This window comes from Bufo bufo, chromosome 2 (assembly GCF_905171765.1).
Source record: "Bufo bufo chromosome 2, aBufBuf1.1, whole genome shotgun sequence".
Classification (NCBI taxonomy): Eukaryota; Metazoa; Chordata; class Amphibia; order Anura; family Bufonidae; genus Bufo; species Bufo bufo.
The window spans coordinates 541042469-541062174 of record NC_053390.1 but is presented as its reverse complement, the minus strand read 5'-3'; the positions used below and the strand labels follow the sequence as shown (position 1 = coordinate 541062174).

The 19706-nt window shown below is 44.5% G+C and overlaps 1 protein-coding gene across 1 annotated transcript in view; it reads left to right on the top strand.

Moving 5' to 3' along the window:
* The first annotated feature begins 5613 nt into the window (after nucleotides 1-5613).
* Nucleotides 5614-19706, top strand: part of IDUA (alpha-L-iduronidase) — a 249301-nt gene continuing 235208 nt past the window's right edge. Inside the window, exons 1-2 of the mRNA XM_040418033.1 lie at nucleotides 5614-5825; nucleotides 11541-11681. Of these exons, the coding sequence (XP_040273967.1) occupies nucleotides 5695-5825; nucleotides 11541-11681 (272 nt within the window). The 5' untranslated portion in view covers nucleotides 5614-5694. The remainder of the gene's footprint in view (nucleotides 5826-11540; nucleotides 11682-19706) is intronic.

Here is a 19706-nt window from a genome sequence, read left to right as displayed (position 1 = left end):
CGGAGATAATACCGCTGCGGTATTTCCTCCGTCCAAAACGCTGTTCAGTGACTGAACTGAAGACATCCTGAACGGATTTCTCTCCATTCAGAATGCATGGGGATAACTGATCAGTTTTTTTCCGGTATTGAGCCCCTATCACGGAACTCAGTGCCGGAAAAGAAAACCGCTAGTGTGAAAGTACCCTTAGGCTGTGCGGCCGGTCTATTTTCTCCTTCAAAGTTAGTATATGGGCCATAATCCTGAGGCAAGAGGCTGGCAAACAGGACCCTCCAAAACCCAGTGGCGAGGTTATTTTTCATTCCAAGTGTTCTTGACCACAAGCACATCAGTGAAGCTTGAAGGAAAGCCTAATTCGAGTTATTTCAAGAAAGTATTGAGTCGGGAGACTTGAAAGGATGTTTCTTGTCCCCCCTTGTGTGACTGCTGATCCTGACTAAAAGAATATGGATTCTTATTGAGATAGTAAAAATAGGTTTCTGGGCTGGGGAAGAGGTGTGCAAAAGGAAGAACAAAGTTGTTACAGTTTGATACTTCTAGCCCAGTGACCCATTAATAGTATAGCCCAAAGACTCCCAGTATTGATAGTTCTTATGTTCACAATAATCAATGGCCAGGTCATAAATGCCCTAAAAGGGCTTACTTCCTATTCCTAAATTTTATCTTTAATTCTGCTATTCGCGTTAATTGTTTGTTGTGTCATCCCCTACATTAGGAGATTTTTGTTCAAAGTCATAGCTGAGGCTACCCCGGAGATGCTCATGGGAGACCTCCATAAGGATGGGAGAACTCCGTGAGGATGGGAGACAAGGTCCACTTCGTTCTGTTGGTCCCCCTCCTGCTTACGATGCCACCTGGAGATCATCGACCATAGGGACTGACATTTGACTTTCCCATGCTAAGTCCAGTGTCATGGAGGGCTATACACTAAGCTAGGTTGTCATGGAAGCTGGCGAAGAGGATTCGAAGCATGGGGACAGATGTGCTAGGCTTTCGTTAGGGAAAGAATGAGGTCCAAAGGGGGACTGATAGAGATGTGGACTACATTCTTTAAATTCAGCTAAGAAAGATCCCACATACTTTAGCTCTCAGACAACACCTTATCTTCTCCAGAGCACAAAGGTTCCATCCTACCCAAGAGAACACGCCTCCTTGCTACATCATATATGCTTTTTCTGCTGTTAGAGAACTCCATTACAAGATGGCACCAGTAGTTAGATATTTACATAGTTCACATACCACAGTTAGTAAAACAATGCACAATTGGCAGATACCATAGTTTAGCCAATGTAACAATGCCACATGCCTCAGGGGGAATGCCTCTCTGATGTCTATATAAACTGCTGAACTTCCTGTAATAAATAAGAATCTGCTTTGACCCCAGTGTGTGTGTCACAGTTATTTTCTTCCTTGCACGTAAAACCCTTGGGTTACTATAAATTTGGAGCGGTAGAGCAAACGTAATCAGCCCGATTGAGGGCATCTTTATCATGAGCATGAGGTCAGTTTGTCTGCCTTTGTAGGAGAAGGAGCTATGCTCCTCTCTGGATGTTTCACCTGTCCGTGATGGCCTCCTTGTGGAACATCAAGGTCTTTAGCGATGTCTCCCTATCTTCTCCACTCCCTGTTACGTTTGGTGTGGGTTTGTTTTGGGGATTTGTTATGTCTAGTTTGGTGTTCTATGTCTGGTATGTTAGGTGTAATGCCCGGCATGGTTGCTAGACATCCCCTTGTTTGTCTGTGCCTCCGAAAGGGGGTCTCAGGGTTTCCCGGAGGGGGAACCACTAGTCAGTGTGCAGCTCTGCTGGGGCTGCCATGCATCCTATCCGCTTGGGGATCCAGGGAGTTTCTAGTTTGCTGGATTCTGTGTTTGGGTTTTGTGCTGTGTCCTGTGAGGTGAACGGGTTCCAGTACATCTGCATGTGGTCCAGTCGTGGTTGCAGCGGCAGGTAAGTGCGTGTTGTTCAGGGCTCTTACCTGCCGATCCAGTAGCTGTGCACTGTTTGTCCCTTCCTTAGCAACTAGGCCAGCGACTGGGATAAGAGAGCAGGTCAACAAGCAGTCAGGATAAACCGCACCAAACACAGTGTCCATCTCAGACTCAGTTTACACTCAGGGCCGCTGCCAGCAAGCATTCCCCAACCAGCACACAGCCATTACACAAACACGGAATCCAGCAAACCAGGAACTGCCTGGACCCCCTTGCGGATAGGATGCATGGCTGCCCCAGCAATGCAGTACACTGACTAGTGGTTCCCCCTCCGGGGAACCCTGAGACCCCCTTCCGGAGGCACAGACAAACAAGGGAATGTCTAGCAACCATGCCGGGCATTACACCAAACATACCAGACATACATAGAATGCTATGTACAACATGTTTGTTGTCCTGAAAATGGTCACGTTAAATGAGGTGCAAACTGTATTTCTGGGAACAGTTTGCACGGTGGACGTCATTGTGTGGAAAAACGGAGGCGTGGACTGCACTACTGACGTGCATGGGTCTGTGTGCAGTCTGTTACACACAGACCCATGCACGTCAGTAGTGCAGTCCACGCCTCCGTTTTTCCACCCAATGACGTCCACCGTGCAAACTGTTCCCAGAACGATCTTCTGTCCATCTGGTTTCATTGAATATGTATGGGCAGGCTGGATGACTGTAACAGCCAAAATGGACTAAAGTGTGTATGGACCCTATTAGACCGCACAATTTTTGGCCCAATTATTGGGAATGAATGTGTATAGGAACTCTCATTCCCAATAATTGACCTGTATAATCAATTGGCTGATGAATGAGCAAACGCTCGGCTGATGTGAAAGACGCCTGATTATCAGCAGCATATCTCCCTGTATAATCAGGGACGTGCTTCCAATAATCCTTAGAACTGATTGAGGAAGGAACGACTGCAGTGACAATTGTTCCTCCCACATTCAGTATGCATCGGCCCGTGTAATCAGGTAAGTGCAATGAGCGCCAGTGGATGTGTTATCCATCGTGGCTCGCACTGCATGAACATCAGGCAGTGTAATAGGGTCTTTAGGCTATGTCTGTGAAACAAACGTTCACCAGATGATTGTTCAACTGTTGTTCAACCGTCACCCAACTTCTATCTAATGTGTATGGCCACCTTTACATACAGTATGGACATACATGTACGTGCTAGTGCAATGATTGGCTGTAATAAGTCGCTGTGGTGCACCTTTCTTAAAAGGGTTATCTGAGGCTGGAAACGGCCCCCCCATACGCCAGGGTCCCTCACACGGATTCTACTTACCTCCCTAGCGTCACCTGCGATGCTAGGGAGGCTCGTCCCAGTCCCCGCCTGCCATTGGCTCCTCCCCTCGACACCGGATATTTTCATCCGCACACGAGAAGCAGCTGCGGGGAGCCAGGTAAGTAAAATCAGTGTGATGGGCCCAGGCGTATGGGGGGCCATTTCCAGCCTCGGATAACCCTTTAAAGGGACTCCTATAAACCGTTATGGGGCTAGGGAGACTTTTCTGAACATATCCACGTTGAACAGCAGTCCGTTGTGTTTTTCCAGCAGGCACATGTCCTGCGATCTTCATGACAGCCCCTCCCATTTGGGCTTGATTGACATCTCTTTGCAGGGGACAGTGGATGACACAAGAGCCGTCAGACAACAATCAAGCCTAGGAAGGAGAGGGTGCCGCCATGTTCACACCCAAAACAATAAGCTGAAGGCCAGAAAAGTTATAAAATATAAAAAGAAGCAAAACTCAATTGATCAATCCCCCACCATAACAGTGCTGCTGCTCCTGGAGGTCTATCAGGTCTTTCTAGTGCTGCAGCCATGACATGCCAGACTACTCCACGTGACCACAGCAGCCAATCACTAGCCTCAGCGGTCACATGGGGAAGTCACTTTTTTACGTCATTTACATGCAGCAATCTCCTCCAGAGTATGGGGAGGAGTGATCGCTAATGCTATCGCTCTTCCCCATACTGTCTTGTTGGTTCCCGGCAGCAGATCGTGTTTACACAGGACAATCTGCCACTGGGAAACCATGATGCACAAAAGATCCAATTACCTGAGGAACGAGTGTTTCGTGGTGAATTTGCACCACCAGATCATCGCTAATGTGCATTACAAGTAACGCTCGTTAGCGATAATCGGTTCAAATATTGGCCTGTGTAAAAAGCCCGTAAGAACTGTGAAGCTGTGGAATAGTCTACCACAGGACGTGGTCACAGCAGGGACAGTGAGTAGTTTTATAAAGGGATTCGATTTCTACTTGGCATTGCATTAACTAAGGTCACTGACTGCTTGCTCTAATATTTATTTGCAGTTTATTCTTTTTTTCTTTGGACTTATCCTTAGGTGTTTGTTTTTTTACAGCGACCGTTTATTGCACACATGCAACCTTCCTTTCTCACCAGTCTGCGAGTTTTTACTATATTTACAGGAGACACATAGGACATATCGTGGTCCCCGCACATCTGCTTCTTCCCATGCATGGATAAAAACATCCTGTGTCGGGACGGGGGGACGGGGCCCTCCCTAGTATCGCGGGTGAAGCTAGGGAGGCTCTTCCCCGTCACCGCCTGCCATTGGCTGCTCATCCCAGACACCGGATGTTTTATCCGTGCATGGTGAGAAGCAGCTGCGGCCGTGCAGGGATAAGGAGCGTCGCGGAGAGCAAGGTCAGTAGGTTCATTGTGAGGGGCCCGGCATATGGGGGACATTTTATAGTCTTGGATAACCCCTTTAAAGGGGTTGTCCCATGACAACTACTCATCCCCATCCACAAGATAGGGATAAGTTCTTGACTGTCGAGGGTCCGACCTTTGGAGCCCCCACCAGTTACCAGAACGGGGGCTTCAGTACTTGTACTTGGCTATCTCTAGCAGTCCCATGGAGTTAGGCTACTTTCACACTAGCGTTCGGGTGTCCGCTTGTGAGTTCCGTTTGAAGGCTCTCACAAGCGGCCCCGAACGGATCCGTCCAGCCCTAATGCATTCTGAGTGGATGTGGATCCGCTCAGAATGCATCAGTCTGGCACCGTTTGTCCTCCGCTCCGCTCAGCAGACGGACACCTGAACGCAGCTTGCAGCGTTCGGGTGTCCGCCTGGCCGTGCGGAGGCAAACGGATCCGTCCAGACTTACAATGAATCCTCAGGCTACTTTCACACTAGCCACGGGCCCCTTTCTAGTGATCGACAGCTGTCTGAGTGGGTCCCCCACCTATCCTGTGGATATGGGACAACTTCCTTGAGAACTCCAACTTCTGCAAAGAATGGAAAGATAAGAAAGTTACGTGAAAGGCAGTGAGGAAAAACGAAAATGCTAAAAAAAATAATAATAATAAGTCTGGGGTTAAAATGAATCTCTGAAACTCTTCCAAATCTGTCATATTTCTTCACGTCTTCCCATCAGAGTCCATACGTCCCACCTAACACAAGGGCAGAGGAATTGTAGGGAGTACAGCAGTCCTCCTCATGTGCCTCCACTTCCTAAACTGTCTGCAGAGCTGGGCAGATTTGGAGCAAACCATTCAAGACAGGGGAGCCTTGTTCCTTTTCTGCCCTGTCATTGGCTGCATTTTTTAAACTGCTGTGACTCCCCCCCCCTGTGAATGATATAGGAAGTGGTTTTCTTTGAAGCAGCGTCCACAGAACTGCATGCAGATTCCTATCACAAGTCTTGTAAACTAGATTATATCCACTCACTGGATATGACTTTATTTAATTTCCTTCTCGCTGTGGGCTTAATGCCCGGCATAATGGCTGGAAGTTACTTCATTAATGTAGACCCAACAAAATCCAGAAAGGAAATGAAACATTTCTGGAAAAGCACAGGATTTTGGTAAGTGCTCAATAAGCTGTGCTGATATGCCCATTATTAATTGCGTTTACAGAGCATTCTCCATAAAATTACAATATTTAATAAAAATCCTTGAGTTGAATGCCAGTCGGTCAATTCTTAGTTTTATCTTCTCCTGGAAAAGCTGGGTGAGGAGGATTTTTCTCAGAAGTGCTGCCTAGTAAAGGCTTATTCACACGCAGGTGGTTGAATTCCATGTGTAGTCAGACATCCATTCTGTTTCCGCACAGAGGCGTCCACCGCTGATGTCCATTTTGTGGACAGGACCTGCCCATCCTATTCAGTAGGTCTGCACACAGGTGCTATCCGTATGTGGTGTATTTTTCACTGATTCATTGCAACAACAAAAAAACGTAACCACAGAAAAAAACACATACACTTCCTAAACTTTGTAGATACAAAATTGTCCAAGTTTTTGCATCCCAAAAAATGGGCTTGGATGTGTGAATAGGGCAGTGATAGCAGCTTTCCAGAATCTAATAAAACTAAGATTTGACTTTAAAGAATTCTCCATAATTGTGCAAAATTTGGAGGTGAAATGGGATACAGTAATAAAAAAGATAGCACTGACCTGGTAAATCACTGCCACTCCAGGGCCTCCATTCATGTGCATCACATTGACAACTAGCGGCAGTGCTAGAATGGCAGAGGAATTGATAGGTGAGTTCTGCTGGGGTCATTTATCAAACTGGTGGAGCGTAGAACTGGCTTAGGTGCCTATAGCAACCAATCAGATCCTACCTTTCATTTTTGACAGCTCCTTTGGAAAATGAAAGGTGGAATCTGATTGGTTGCTATGGGCAACTAAGGCCAGTTCTACTTTGCACCAGTTTGACAAATGACCCCGTACGTCTTTTATTATTTTATTCCAAACTCTGACCAATCCCCGAACACCCCTTTAACAGCATCTTAAAAATTAGACAAAGGGTAAAGTCAAGAGGGGCGGAATTTATCCAGGGGCGGACTGGGAACTTAAAGTAGCCCTGGAACAAAAAATACAAGTGGGCCCCATGTGGTAGGTGGGTCCAAATTAACAGGAGGCAGGACTAATACAAGTAAACGGGCCAGCAATACCATATTGTGGCACAAAATACCGCCCTAGCAGAGGGAAATACCTCAGTACAACGCAATAACCTGCCCCCAGCAGCATCAAAAACCACAGTACATCACAACGTAATAACCCAGCAAACAAAAATACCTCCTCAGAAGCTGCCCCTCTGTGGTGACCAGCGCCAGCTGCCACATTCTGCCCTCCTACTCCAGTTGCCCTGGGATGACAATACAGTTGAATTCAGGAATCAAGGTCAACTGTGGTCACCGGTCAGGTACATAACTTCTTGATGCCCCCAGTTTCAGTTAAGGCCTCATCCACAAGACCGTGGTGTGTTTTGCAGTACCCAAATCGTGGATCCGCAAAACACGGATGGTGTCCGTGCGCGTTCCGCAATTTGTGGAACGGCACAGACAGCCTTTACATATAACTGCCTATTCTTGTCCGCAAAGCGCGGACAAAAATAGGACATGTTATATTTTTTTTAGCCAGGCCACGGAAAGGAGCGACGGATGCGGACAGCACACAGAGTGCTGTCCGCATCTTTTGCGGCCTCATTGAAGTGAATGGGTCCGCATCCAAGCCGCCAAAATGGCGGCCCGGATGCGGACCAAAACAACGGCCGTGTGCATGAGGCCTATCTCTGGGAGCGACAGATCATTATTGGTAGCCATGAGGAGAGCTCAGGCGGCCCCCTGGGCATCTGCCCACTGGGAAGTTTCCCTGTAGAGTCTATGGCCAATCCCCCCTGAATTTATCACATCCTGCACCCCAGAATTCTGGCTTTAGAAAGTAGCGGAGTAGGGCTATTGCTCCGGTGGAGAGGCGGTGTGAAAAAACTGGTGAAGCATTTCTAGAGAAAAGTTTTAGGCTTAAAGATAAGGCAGATTTATCAAACACAATGCGATAGTTGATAGCTTTGCTGCTAAGTACGCAAACTCAAGCAAAATGAACTCATGATAAATTCCCCCTAAGAACTTTACAGAGGATTTTAGGTGTATATTCTTTAGTGTACTCTACAGCGCAAACCCAACAAAAATCTAACAGGATCACGGTATAAGGCCTCACACACACACGATCATATCCCTTCTGCAGTCCGCAAATCGCAGATCCGTAAAGTATGGATGTGGTCCATGTGCTGTCTGAATTTATTTTGCAGATCCATTGTTTTCAGTGGGTCCTTGGTCCGCATTTTGGAATGGACATATGTACTGATGCGGAAAGCACACATATACTCCGTATGCTTTCCGCACCTGTATGTCCATTCCGCAAAAGATAGAACATGTCCTGTTCTTGGGTGCAAAATGCGGACCACAGACCCATTGAACTCAATGGGTCCGCAAAAAAAACAGATACAGCATTGACATCATCGTATTTTGCGAACCGCAAAATACATACTGTCAAAGGCAGGAGGCCTAAGTCAATGTGATCAGTTAAAAAATGGATCTTTCATACTGGTACAGCTTCTTTATGGTATTCCATATGGTAGTCTGAACAGACACTTAATGGTCAACAGGTATAGACAATTTCTCACTTTCCGTATACTGGACATACTTTTCACTAGGTCCAGGAAGTGGATATCAGTGGAGACTGAAGCTATGTTGGAAAGGCAGCAGTAGGGAATGATATGTAAGTATGGCTTTTTTTTTACCCTCTGTGAGCCATATATAAATGTGATGAACAGTGAGTGTGGACCCACTGTGCCAACCAATCGGTTTGACTTTGGGCAAGTCCAGGGATCTGGCCTTCGCTGCAGGGGAACCACCAGGTTGTTACCTTTTGAAATAGTCCTGGTGTGGTTGGCTGCTGACCCACATACCTAATTTGCATATTTTAAAAAAGTATGACTCAGAATTAGAGCCTCAGATCATAAAAAGAACAGTGTTTTATTCAGGTGAATCACAGCTATGTGTCTATGCAAGCAATTGGATAGGGAGTCCACTAATGACAGATTCCCTTTAAGTGCACTGGAGGTGGGACCCAGCCAATTGGTAGTGCCTCGTCTAGTCTTTGCTAGCCACCCTCCCTTTAGCTTGATTGACAGGGCCAGGGTTCTTAATCTTCATCTCACCTGGCCCTGTCAATCATGTGGAAGGCGGATTGACTAGAAAATGAGAACAGTGGAGCTAGGGTGTACTGAGTGGCTTGGGCCCATCCTTGGTGCTCTCACACATCCGTATTTCTGGGTCCGCATCCGTTCCGCAATTTTGCATAACGGTGCGGACCCATACATTTCAATGTCCCTTGCCACAAAGCAAGGGAGGGAGTGGTTGGCTCAAGCTGAACTCTGATAGGGTATTAGTGATTTGCGAATCTGCAATTTGCGGACCGCAAAACACTTACAGACGTGTGAATGGAACCTTAAACTGGCTGACATGTTGCATGTGTGCTTGACAACTAAAGGCATCTGTGTTGGTCCTATGTTCACATGTGCCTGCATTCAGTGGCATAGCTATAGGGCATCGCAGTAGTCACAATTGCAACCGAGCCCCTAAGACGCTTTATAAGGCGCAGTGCTTCTTATAAGCGAATACTAGTGAGCGTTTCAGTATGGAAGCGCTCACTAGTCTGCGGGACGAGTGTGGAGTGATGCACTGAACTCACCCCTCCTCCCTTGTCTTCTCCGAGCGCTGCGCTGCACTGTCCTGACTGCCTACAGAGAAGACCGGGAGCTTAGAATGCAGGAAGAGAACGCCAGACCTGGAGAGCAGCGGCGGTGCAGGAGAGGGAAGTGAATTTATTTATTTTGGATCTGATGTGGGGTCTGAGGATATGATATGGGGGTCAGATCTGAGGTCTGATATAGGAGTCTCAGGATCTGATAAGGGAGTCTGAGGAACTGATTTGAGGTTCTGATCTGAGGTCTGATATGGGGGTCTGATCTGAGATTCTGATATGGGGGGCTGATCTCAGGTTCTGATATGGGGATCTTGTCTGACATGGAGGTCTAAACGAAGTCTGATCTGAGGTCTGCTACAGGGGTCTGATGATCTGATATGGGAGTCTGATCTGAGGATTTGATTTGGGGGTCTGATCTGAGGTCTATTATGGGGGTCTGATCTGATGTGTGATATAGGGGTCTAATCTGAGGATTTGATATGGGGGTCTGATCTGAACAAGGGGGTATTTTTTTGTACTAGCGCTCATTATAAGGGGGATTTTTATACTGGCACACATCATAAGGCTACATGCACACGACCGTATGTGTTTTACGGTCCTCAAATTGCGGATCCGCAAAAAAAAAATGGATGACATCATTTTTTTTGCGGATCCATTGTAACAATGCCTAAAACGGACAAGAATAGGACATGTTCTATTTTTTTTGCGGGCTATGGAACGGACATACTGATGCGGACAGCACACGGTGTGCTGTCCGCATTTTTTGCAGACCTATTGAAATCAATGGGTCCGCATCCTATCCGCAAAAAAAACGTAACGGACACGGAAATACACAACGTTCGTGTGCATGTAGCCCAAGGGGGCATTTTTTACTGGCACACATTATAAGGAGAATTATTACTACTGGGGAACTACGGGGAACATGACTACTAGTATGGGCACAATGAGGCATTATTACTATTGGGTGCACTGTTAACACTATGTGCACTTAGGCCAGATAATTATTGCTATTGGTGGGACTTTGGGGAGCACTATTACTGTGGGGGGCACTCTGGCACAGTGTCAGCTTAGCACAGTTATTTTTGGGGGACGTTATGGTTACACTATTAGTGTCAGTGACACTGTTTGCTGGGCGCAGTTATTTTTTAGGGCACTGTGTACCAATAATTATTGAAGGGAGCAGTATCTGTGTGGTGCTAGCATTTTCATGAGGACTGTTTCTGCAGTATAGTTTTGGGGAGCACAGTATTAGGAGTGGCAGGATGGAGTGTTGAGAAGCTGAGGAGGATGATGGAAAAGTAGGAAACTAAGATATCTTTTAGTCAAACTTTGCAGAGACAAGAGATGGCTGAAAGAAATCATCATGGTGGTCTGGCTCTGAATGGAGAAGATAAGGAAAGTCTACATCAGAGGAGACATCACTGGATGTAAGAGTTATGTGGTACTGTATTACCCTGTATGTTTTATAGTGCTGTATGTAATGTTTTTCAAGTATGTCTTTAAGAGGGCTGGAGAGAAGGATTTAGGTTGAGAATTTGGCATAGGGGGGGAGGAGTGCCGTTTCAATATTTGCCTCAGGCAGCAGAAAGGGTAGGTGCACCCCTGCCCCTTGCCACAAAGCACTGAGGGATGTGGGGTGGTCCCAAGCTGAACTCTTGCACCAAGGCCCATGAGCCTTTAGCTACGCTCCTACCTGCATTGCCGTTACACCTAGAGCCTCCGCTTTCTCTGCCACTTTCTCTGCAAGTTTCACGCTTTCTCCACTTTGATTGACAGGGCCTGGTGTGATAACGTTTTCACTGCCTGGTCCTGTCACTCAAAGTGGAGAGGGCACAGCAGTTGCAGAGAGAGCGGAGCCTTAGGTGTAATGGCAACGCCCTTGTTGCTCCTAGAGGCTCATTTGCATATATTTAAACATCATTTTTCTCAGCAATGCATTAGTAAATCGCTTATACATGATTATAAGAATCACTTATAATCACTTATGTATTGAAAATGCTAAGCATGCATTCATTGTATTTTTTCAGCCCTCCTTTACCACACGACCAGGCAGAAACATATTTTTTGGGAAGAGACCAGAGATTAAACCTGGCATACATATCGTCTGTTCCTCATGGTGGAATTGTGCAAATCCGAATTCACTGGTTATTGGACCTTATTAAAGTTTCGTAAGTATTTGTGTACATGCATTAGCACTAGGTCATGGGATAGCTGTTGGGTAACACATTATAAAATGTATAATGTAAAAATAAAAAGTCTAGCAATCCAAACTGTATAAAGAAAAAAATGTGTGGTGCCAGCAAAGCACGTAAAAGCATTTGCCGGGCAGCATATGAGATGATTGTGGATTTTGGGTTTCAACAGACTCATTGGGGGAGATTTATTATGACTGACTTACATATATGTAAGGAATACTTTCATTTACTTACTGCCGTAACCTGGTACAAATTAGTATAATTTAGTTAATATTCACAATATATCTGTTTCATGAATTTGGAATATGCATTGAAACTATATAATTTAATTTATTTGTGGTACATCAGTATTAGGCCTCTTTCACACAGGCGTGTGTGCCCCGTGGTTGTGCTGCGGCCCGCAAAATGCGGCCCGTAATGCACGAGCATAGTCCGTGGGGCAGCCGCAGCGGCAGTTCCGCAAAAAGATAGGACATGTTCTATCTTTTTGCGGAACGGAAGTACGGCATAAAACCCCACGGAAGCACTTCGTAGTGCTTCCGTAGGGTTCCGTTCCGTGGTTCCGTTCCGCATCTCCGGATTTGCGGACCCATTGAAGTGAATGGGTCCACGTCCGTGATGCGGAATGCTCACGGAACGGCGCCCGTGTATTGCGGATCCGCAAATGCGGTCCGCAATACAGCAACGGAGCGCACCCGCCCGTGGGAAAGAGGCCTTATCAGATGTTTTAGTGCTTTATATTGTATATGTAGCTAAATATACAAAAAGCTGCAAAGTAAGGCTACTTTCACACTCACATTTTGTGCGGATCCGTCTTGGACGGATCTGTTCAGATAATACAACTGTCTGCATCCGCTCAGAACAGATCCGTTTGTATTATCTGTAACATAGCCCAGACGGATCCGTCTTTAACACCATTGAAAGTAAATGGAGGACGGGTCCGTTTTCTATTGTGTCAGATTGTGTCATAGAGAACGGATCCGTCCCCATTGACTTACATTGTGTGCCAGGACGGACCCGTTTGGCTCAGTTTCGTCAAGAGGACAGCAAAGCGCAATCAGCGTCTTGGTGTCCGCCTCCAGAGCGGAATGGAGACGGAACGGAGGCAAACTGATGCATTCTGAGCGGATCCTTTTTCCATTCAGAATGCATTAGGGCAAAACTGATCCGTTTTGGACCGCTTGTGAGAGCCCTGAACGGATATCACAAACGGAAAGCCAAAACGCCAGTGTGAAAGTAGCCTAAGAATGCTTTCGAAAACAGAAGTGAATAAAGAAAAGAGAAATGTAAATCTAATCAGTATTTGGCGTGACCAGCCTTTCCCTTCAAAACAGCATCAATTCTTCTAGGTACCTGCACAAGTTTTTGAAGGAACTCTGCCAGGAGGTTTTCCACACGTCTTGGAGAGTTAGGCCTTTGGCACACGAATGTGCTGTGTTTTGTAGTCCGCAAATTGCGGATCCGCAGAACACGGATCCCGCCCGTGTGCCTTCCGCAATTTGCGGAATGGAACAGACGGCCCATTATAGAAATGCCTATTCTTGTCCGCAAAACGGACATGAATAGGACATGATCTATAATTTTTGCGGGGCCACAGAATGGAGCAACGGATGCGGACAACACACGGAGTGCTGTTCGCATCTTTTGCGGCCCCATTGAAGTGAATGAGTCCGCACCCGAACCGCATTTTTTGCGGAACCAAACCACGGACGTGTGCAAGAGGCCTTAACCACAGATCTTCTGTGGATGTAGGCTTGCCCAAATTCTTCTGTCTCTTTATGTAATCCCAGACAGACTCCATGATGTTAAGATCTGGTCTCTTTGGGGGTCATATCATCACTTTCAGGACTCCTTGTTTTTCTTTAGGCTACTTTCACACTCGCATTTGGTGCGGATCCGTCATGGATCTGTTCAGACGGATCCGCACCGATAATACAACAGCATGCATCCGTTCAGTACCGATCCGTTTGTATTATCTGTAACGTAGCCATGACGGATCCATCTCGAACACCATTGAAAGTCAATGGGGGGCGGATCCATTTTGACATTGTGTGTTAGGACGGATCCGTTTGCCTCTGCATCGTCAGGCGGACACCAAAACGCTGCAAGCAGCGTTTTGGTGTCCGCCTTCAGAGCGCAATGGCAAAACTGATGCATTCTGAGCGGATCCTTATCCATTCAGAATGCATTAGGGCAAAACTGATCCGTTTTGGACCGCTTGTGAGAGCCCTGAACGGATCTCAGAAACAGAAAGCCAAATTGCTAGTGTGAAAGTAGCCTTACGCTGAAGATAATTCTTATTGACAATGGCTGTATGTTTGGAGTCATTGTTCTGCTGCAGAATAAATTTGGAACCTCCCTGATGGTACTGCATGATGGATAGGTATCTGCCTGTATTTCTCAGGACTGAGGACATCAATAATCCTGAAGAGATAGAAGGATTTGAGCAAGCCTACATCCACATTTTTGTGGTTAGTTCTCCAACCTCCCTGACGAGTTCTTTCAAAACCTATGTTCAAGTGTACCGAGAAGAATTAAAGGGGGCGGTCACACCAAATATTGATATGATTTAGATTTCTCTTTGGTTCATTCACTTTGAATTTTGTTAAGTGACAAAAATAAACTGCAATGCATTGTTCTCAGGGCTTGTCCTACAGGATAGCTACCGGTAGGTGGCACTAGGGATTCAGGAATACATTCTGAAGTAATTTGGTGGCACACATCAGCTTTTTTTCAGCTCTGTAAAGCCTTTCGTACTGCAGATAGGCAAATATATGTAATGATGTACTGTACATTGCTCAGTAGTTACACGGATTATTGATAGTTCTTTTAACTTACACCACAGAATTTAATGGCTATAATATTGCATACATTGACACTCGATTAAAGGTTATGGTCACCTTTGGGGGCATTTTTTTTATTATTGCATTTTATCTTGATATAAACATCATTTGTCCGATTGGTCTTTATGCAGACTTTTCACCAGTGGTCTTTGCAGCTTTTGATTGATTGATTTTTAATGTTTTTCTCTTCGGTAAGAACTGAGAGCTGCTCTGACAGCTCGACCTGAAGGCCTTATCTCTTCACTCCTGAGAGCTCATAAACACTAATTTAAGCGAAATTCTTATGAGCAAGATAAGAATTTAACTTACAGAGAACCTGTCATAGCGTGTAGACAGCATGTTATAGAGCTGGAGTAGCTAATCAGAATGAGATATAGTTTTGTGGGAAAAGTTTCATAATTTATACATTTAAATCTCTGCTCTTTCTGAGCTCAGTTGTTATAACATAACAAAAACAAATACAGGTGCACTCTGCGGTCTTACTAACCCTCGTACTGGTGTAAAATTGAGAATTAGCCAACATATCCTACTTGGAGGACATGTCTGAGCCCGAGCACCGCGCCTGAGCTCAGTTGTTAACAAGGGCCATTTTATCAGTGATCTACAGTTCATCACAGTCAGCTCACCATCTCCCAGTCACGGATCATTAGTGTGTGGAACTCCCGGAGCAAGATCCATTTGTTAATATGAGAGAAGCGCAGCACCGCAGCTTGTTTAACCACTTCCCATCTGGGCCCTTTGCCCCCTTCCTGACCAGGCCAAATTTTGCAAAACTGACATATCTCACTTTATGTGGTAATAACTTTGGAACGCCTTTATTTATCCAAGTCATTCAGAGATTGTTTTCTCGTGACACATTGTACTTCATGATAGTCATAAATTTGAGTCAAAATATTTCACCTTTATTTATGAAAAAATCCCAAATTTACCCAAAAATTTGAAAAATTTGCAATTTTCTAAATTTCAATTTCTCTGCTTTTAAAACAGAAAGTGATACCTCATAAAATATTTATTATTTAACATTCCCCATATGTCTACTTTATGTTAGCATCATTTTGGAAATGTCATTTTATTTTTTTAGGACGTTAGAAGGCTTAGAAGTTTAGAAGGAATTCTTCAAATTTTTAAGAAAATTGCCAAAATCCACTTTATAAGGACCAGTTCAGGTCTGAGGTCACTTTGTGGGGCCTACATAGTGGATACCCCCATAAATGACCCCATTGTAGAAACTACACCCCTCAAGGTATTCAAAACAGATTTTACAAACTTTGTTAACCCTTTAGGCGTTCCACAAGAATTAAAGGAAAATGGAGATCAAATTTTTAAATTTCACTTTTTTGGCAGATTTTCCATTTTAATCAATTTTTTTCTTTAACACATCGATGGTTAACAGCCAAACAAAACTCAATATTTATTACCCAGATTCTGCGGTTTACAGAAACACCCCACATGTGGTCATAAACTGCTGTATGGGCACACGGCAGGGCGCAGAAGAAAAGGAACTCCACATGGTTTTTAGATGCCATGTCCCATTTGAAGCCCCCTGATGCACCCTTACAGTAGAAACTCCCAAGAAGTGACCCCATTTTGGAAACTAGGGGATAAGGTGCCAGTTTTATTAGTACTATTTTTGGGTACATATGATTTTTTGATCATTAATTATAACACTATGGGGCAAGGTGACAAAAAAATTGGTTGTTTTAGCACAGTTTCTATTTATTTATTTTTACGGCGTTCACCTGAGGGGTTCAGTCAAGTGACATTTTTGGGGCCTACATAGTGGATACCCCCATAAATGACCCCATTGTAGAAACTACACCCCTCAAGGTATTCAAAACAGATTTTACAAACTTTGTTAACCCTTTAGGCGTTCCACAAGAATTAAAGGAAAATGGAGATCAAATTTTTAAATTTCACTTTTTTGGCAGATTTTTCATTTTAATCAATTTTTTTCTTTAACACATCGATGGTTAACAGCCAAACAAAACTCAATATTTATTACCCAGATTCTGCGGTTTACAGAAACACCCCACATGTGGTCATAAACTGCTGTATGGGCACACGGCAGGGCGCAGAAGAAAAGGAACTCCACATGGTTTTTAGATGCCATGTCCCATTTGAAGCCCCCTGATGCACCCTTACAGTAGAAACTCCCAAGAAGTGACCCCATTTTGGAAACTAGGGGATAAGGTGCCAGTTTTATTAGTACTATTTTTGGGTACATATGATTTTTTGATCATTAATTATAACACTATGGGGCAAGGTGACAAAAAAATTGGTTGTTTTAGCACAGTTTCTATTTATTTATTTTTACAGCGTTCACCTGAGGGGTTCAGTCAAGTGACATTTTTATAGAGCAGATTGTTACGGACGTGGCGATACCTAACATGTATACTTTTTCTCATTTATTAAAGTTTTACACAATAATAGCATTTTTGAAACAAAAAAATTATGTTTTAATGTGTCCATGTTCTGAGAGCTATAGTTTTTTTATTTTTTGAGAGATTTTCTTATGTAGGGGCTCATTTTTTGCGGGATGAGGTGACGGTTTTATTGGTACTATTTTGTGGGACATACGCATTTTTGATCACTTGGTGTTGCACCTTTTGTGATGCAAGGTGACAAAAATTGCTTGTTTTGACACAGTTTTTTTTTTTTTTTTTTACGGTGTTCACCCGAGGGGTTAGGTCATCTGATATTTTTATAGAGCTGGTTTTTACGGACGCGGCGATACCTAATATGTATACTTTTTTTTATTTGTTTCACTTTAACACAATAATAGCATTTTTGAAACCAAAAAAATGATGTTTTAGTGTCTCCATGTTCTAAGAGCTATATTTTTTTTATTTTTTAAGAGATTTTCTTATGTAGGGGCTCATTTTTTGCGGGATGAGGTGACGGTTTTATTGGTACTATTTTGTGGGACATACGCGTTTTTGATCACTTGGTGTTGCACCTTTTGTGATGCAAGGTGACAAAAATTGCTTGTTTTAACAGTTTTTTTTTTTTACGGTGTTCACCCGAGGGGTTAGGTCATGTGATACTTTTATAGAGCTGGTTTTTACGGACGCGGCGATACCTAATATGTCTATTTTTTTTTATTTTTTCTATTTTTAATTTTTTTTTTTTATTCCTTACTTGGGAACTTTTTTTTTTTACATGTGAAACTTTATTTTATTTTATTTTTTCAACCCTTTATTTTTTTTTATTTTTTTTACACTTTTCGTCCCCCATAAGGTCATACAAGACCTCTGGGGGACATTTGCTTCACTTTTTCTTTTTTTTTTCACAGTTGATTTCTCCTGTAACTAGGGCTGACATAGTAGCCCCAGTTACAGGACAAATGCACCCCTATAGAGGCTGTACAGCAGCAATCCTGCGCTGTACAGCCTCACAGCAGGGCTGATCGAGGTCTCTCAGAGACCTCACACAGCTCCTGCACACTCCGGTCACGGCGGTCACATGACCGCCGGGCCGGAACAGGAAGCGCACAGCGCTTCCTTCTCTGCAGACACAGCGCTCGGTGAGCGCTGTGTCTGCAGCGATCGTGAAGGCAGGGACACCTGGGCACTGTCCCTGCCTTGTCTTAGGGTTGCCCTGCTGTCACTGACAGCGGGCAACCCGATCAGCAGCTGCACGATTAGCGTGCAGCTGCTATTTCTGACAGGACGTTCTAAAACGTGCTGTCAGAAATAGACGTCCACCCATAGGATGTTTATATCCTATGGGCGGACGTGAGGCGGTTAAATGTAACCTTTACTAAATCCAATATGTTTTCATTGCCAAAACAATAGTGCACCAAGAAGAAGTTGTTGGAATCAAATTAAACTTTGTATGTGTGAAGGTAATGATAATATATCTAAATGATTCCAGTATTAGGTCAAAAGGGTACGTTTATTGGGGAAAACTGTGCAATAGGAGGCTCTACTACCCTGCTGGGTCGCTTCTAGCCTTGATAGAAGATGAGATACAGTTAAAGGGGTTGGCCAATTTCTGGCTTCTTGTAACCACTGTGTTATGTAAGATATATATATATAGCATATACTAATGTAGCCTTTGTTCAGGGGGGTAGCTAGAACTGACGGCCCCGCAGCAATCCTGGCATTGCATGTGTGCCTATGTAAGAGTGGGTTCACATCACCTTTTTACCATCTGTTTGACATATACGTTGGAAAAAGGGATACAAAAACACAGCACACCACGCTTTTGTATCCCGCAGAGTCTGGCAAAAAAAGTGTACTTTCTTTTACAATGGAATCCTTATATATGTCACTGTATGACATCAATCTGAGTCATCTGTTAAGGTATATGTTAAACGCATGGCAAAAAGGTGATGTGAACCCAGCTTAAGTGTGCCAAAATAAGCATTAGTACACAGCGGATCAACATGGCAGAGAAGGGAGGCTGCCATGTACTGTAGGCTATATTACAAAAGGCTGGTCCTGGTGGTCAGTGGTGTAAACTGTGTGCTACAAGGCTCATTTACTTTACTGGGAAATACAGGCCACACTACAGCATAATATACTGGAATCTACAGTATACACTCTAAATATATTAGCCGTCTAACCAAATAATAACACCGCCATACAATGACTTGATAACGCCTACACACAGTGACCGGATGACGCTGCCATACAGTGACTGGATGACACCGCCATATTGGATAACAACGCCTTACAGTGACCGAATGACGCCACAATACAGTGACTGGATAACACCGCCATACAGTGACTGGATAACTCGCCATACAGTGACTGGATAACGCTGCCATAAAGTGACTGGATAACACCTTTATACAGTGACTGGATAACACCTCCATACAGTTACTGGATAATGCCTCCATACAGTGACTGGATAACGCTGCCATACAGTGATTGGATATAGGGTATAAGGGGGCACAGTATAGAGTATTAGAGGGCACAGTACAGGGTATGGTAAGGGGGCACAATGGAGGGTATAAGAGGGTATAGTACAGGGGAGGAGGCACATTATAGGGTATAAGGGGGTATAGTAGAGATTAGGAGGCACAGTACAGGTGTATCCCCTTATACCCTTGTACTGTGCTACCAACAGTGTATGTTAAGGGGGCACAGTCCAGTGTAGGGTGGGGCACAGTCCAGGGTATCAGACTCACCAAAGCTGGCAGAGAGTCTGA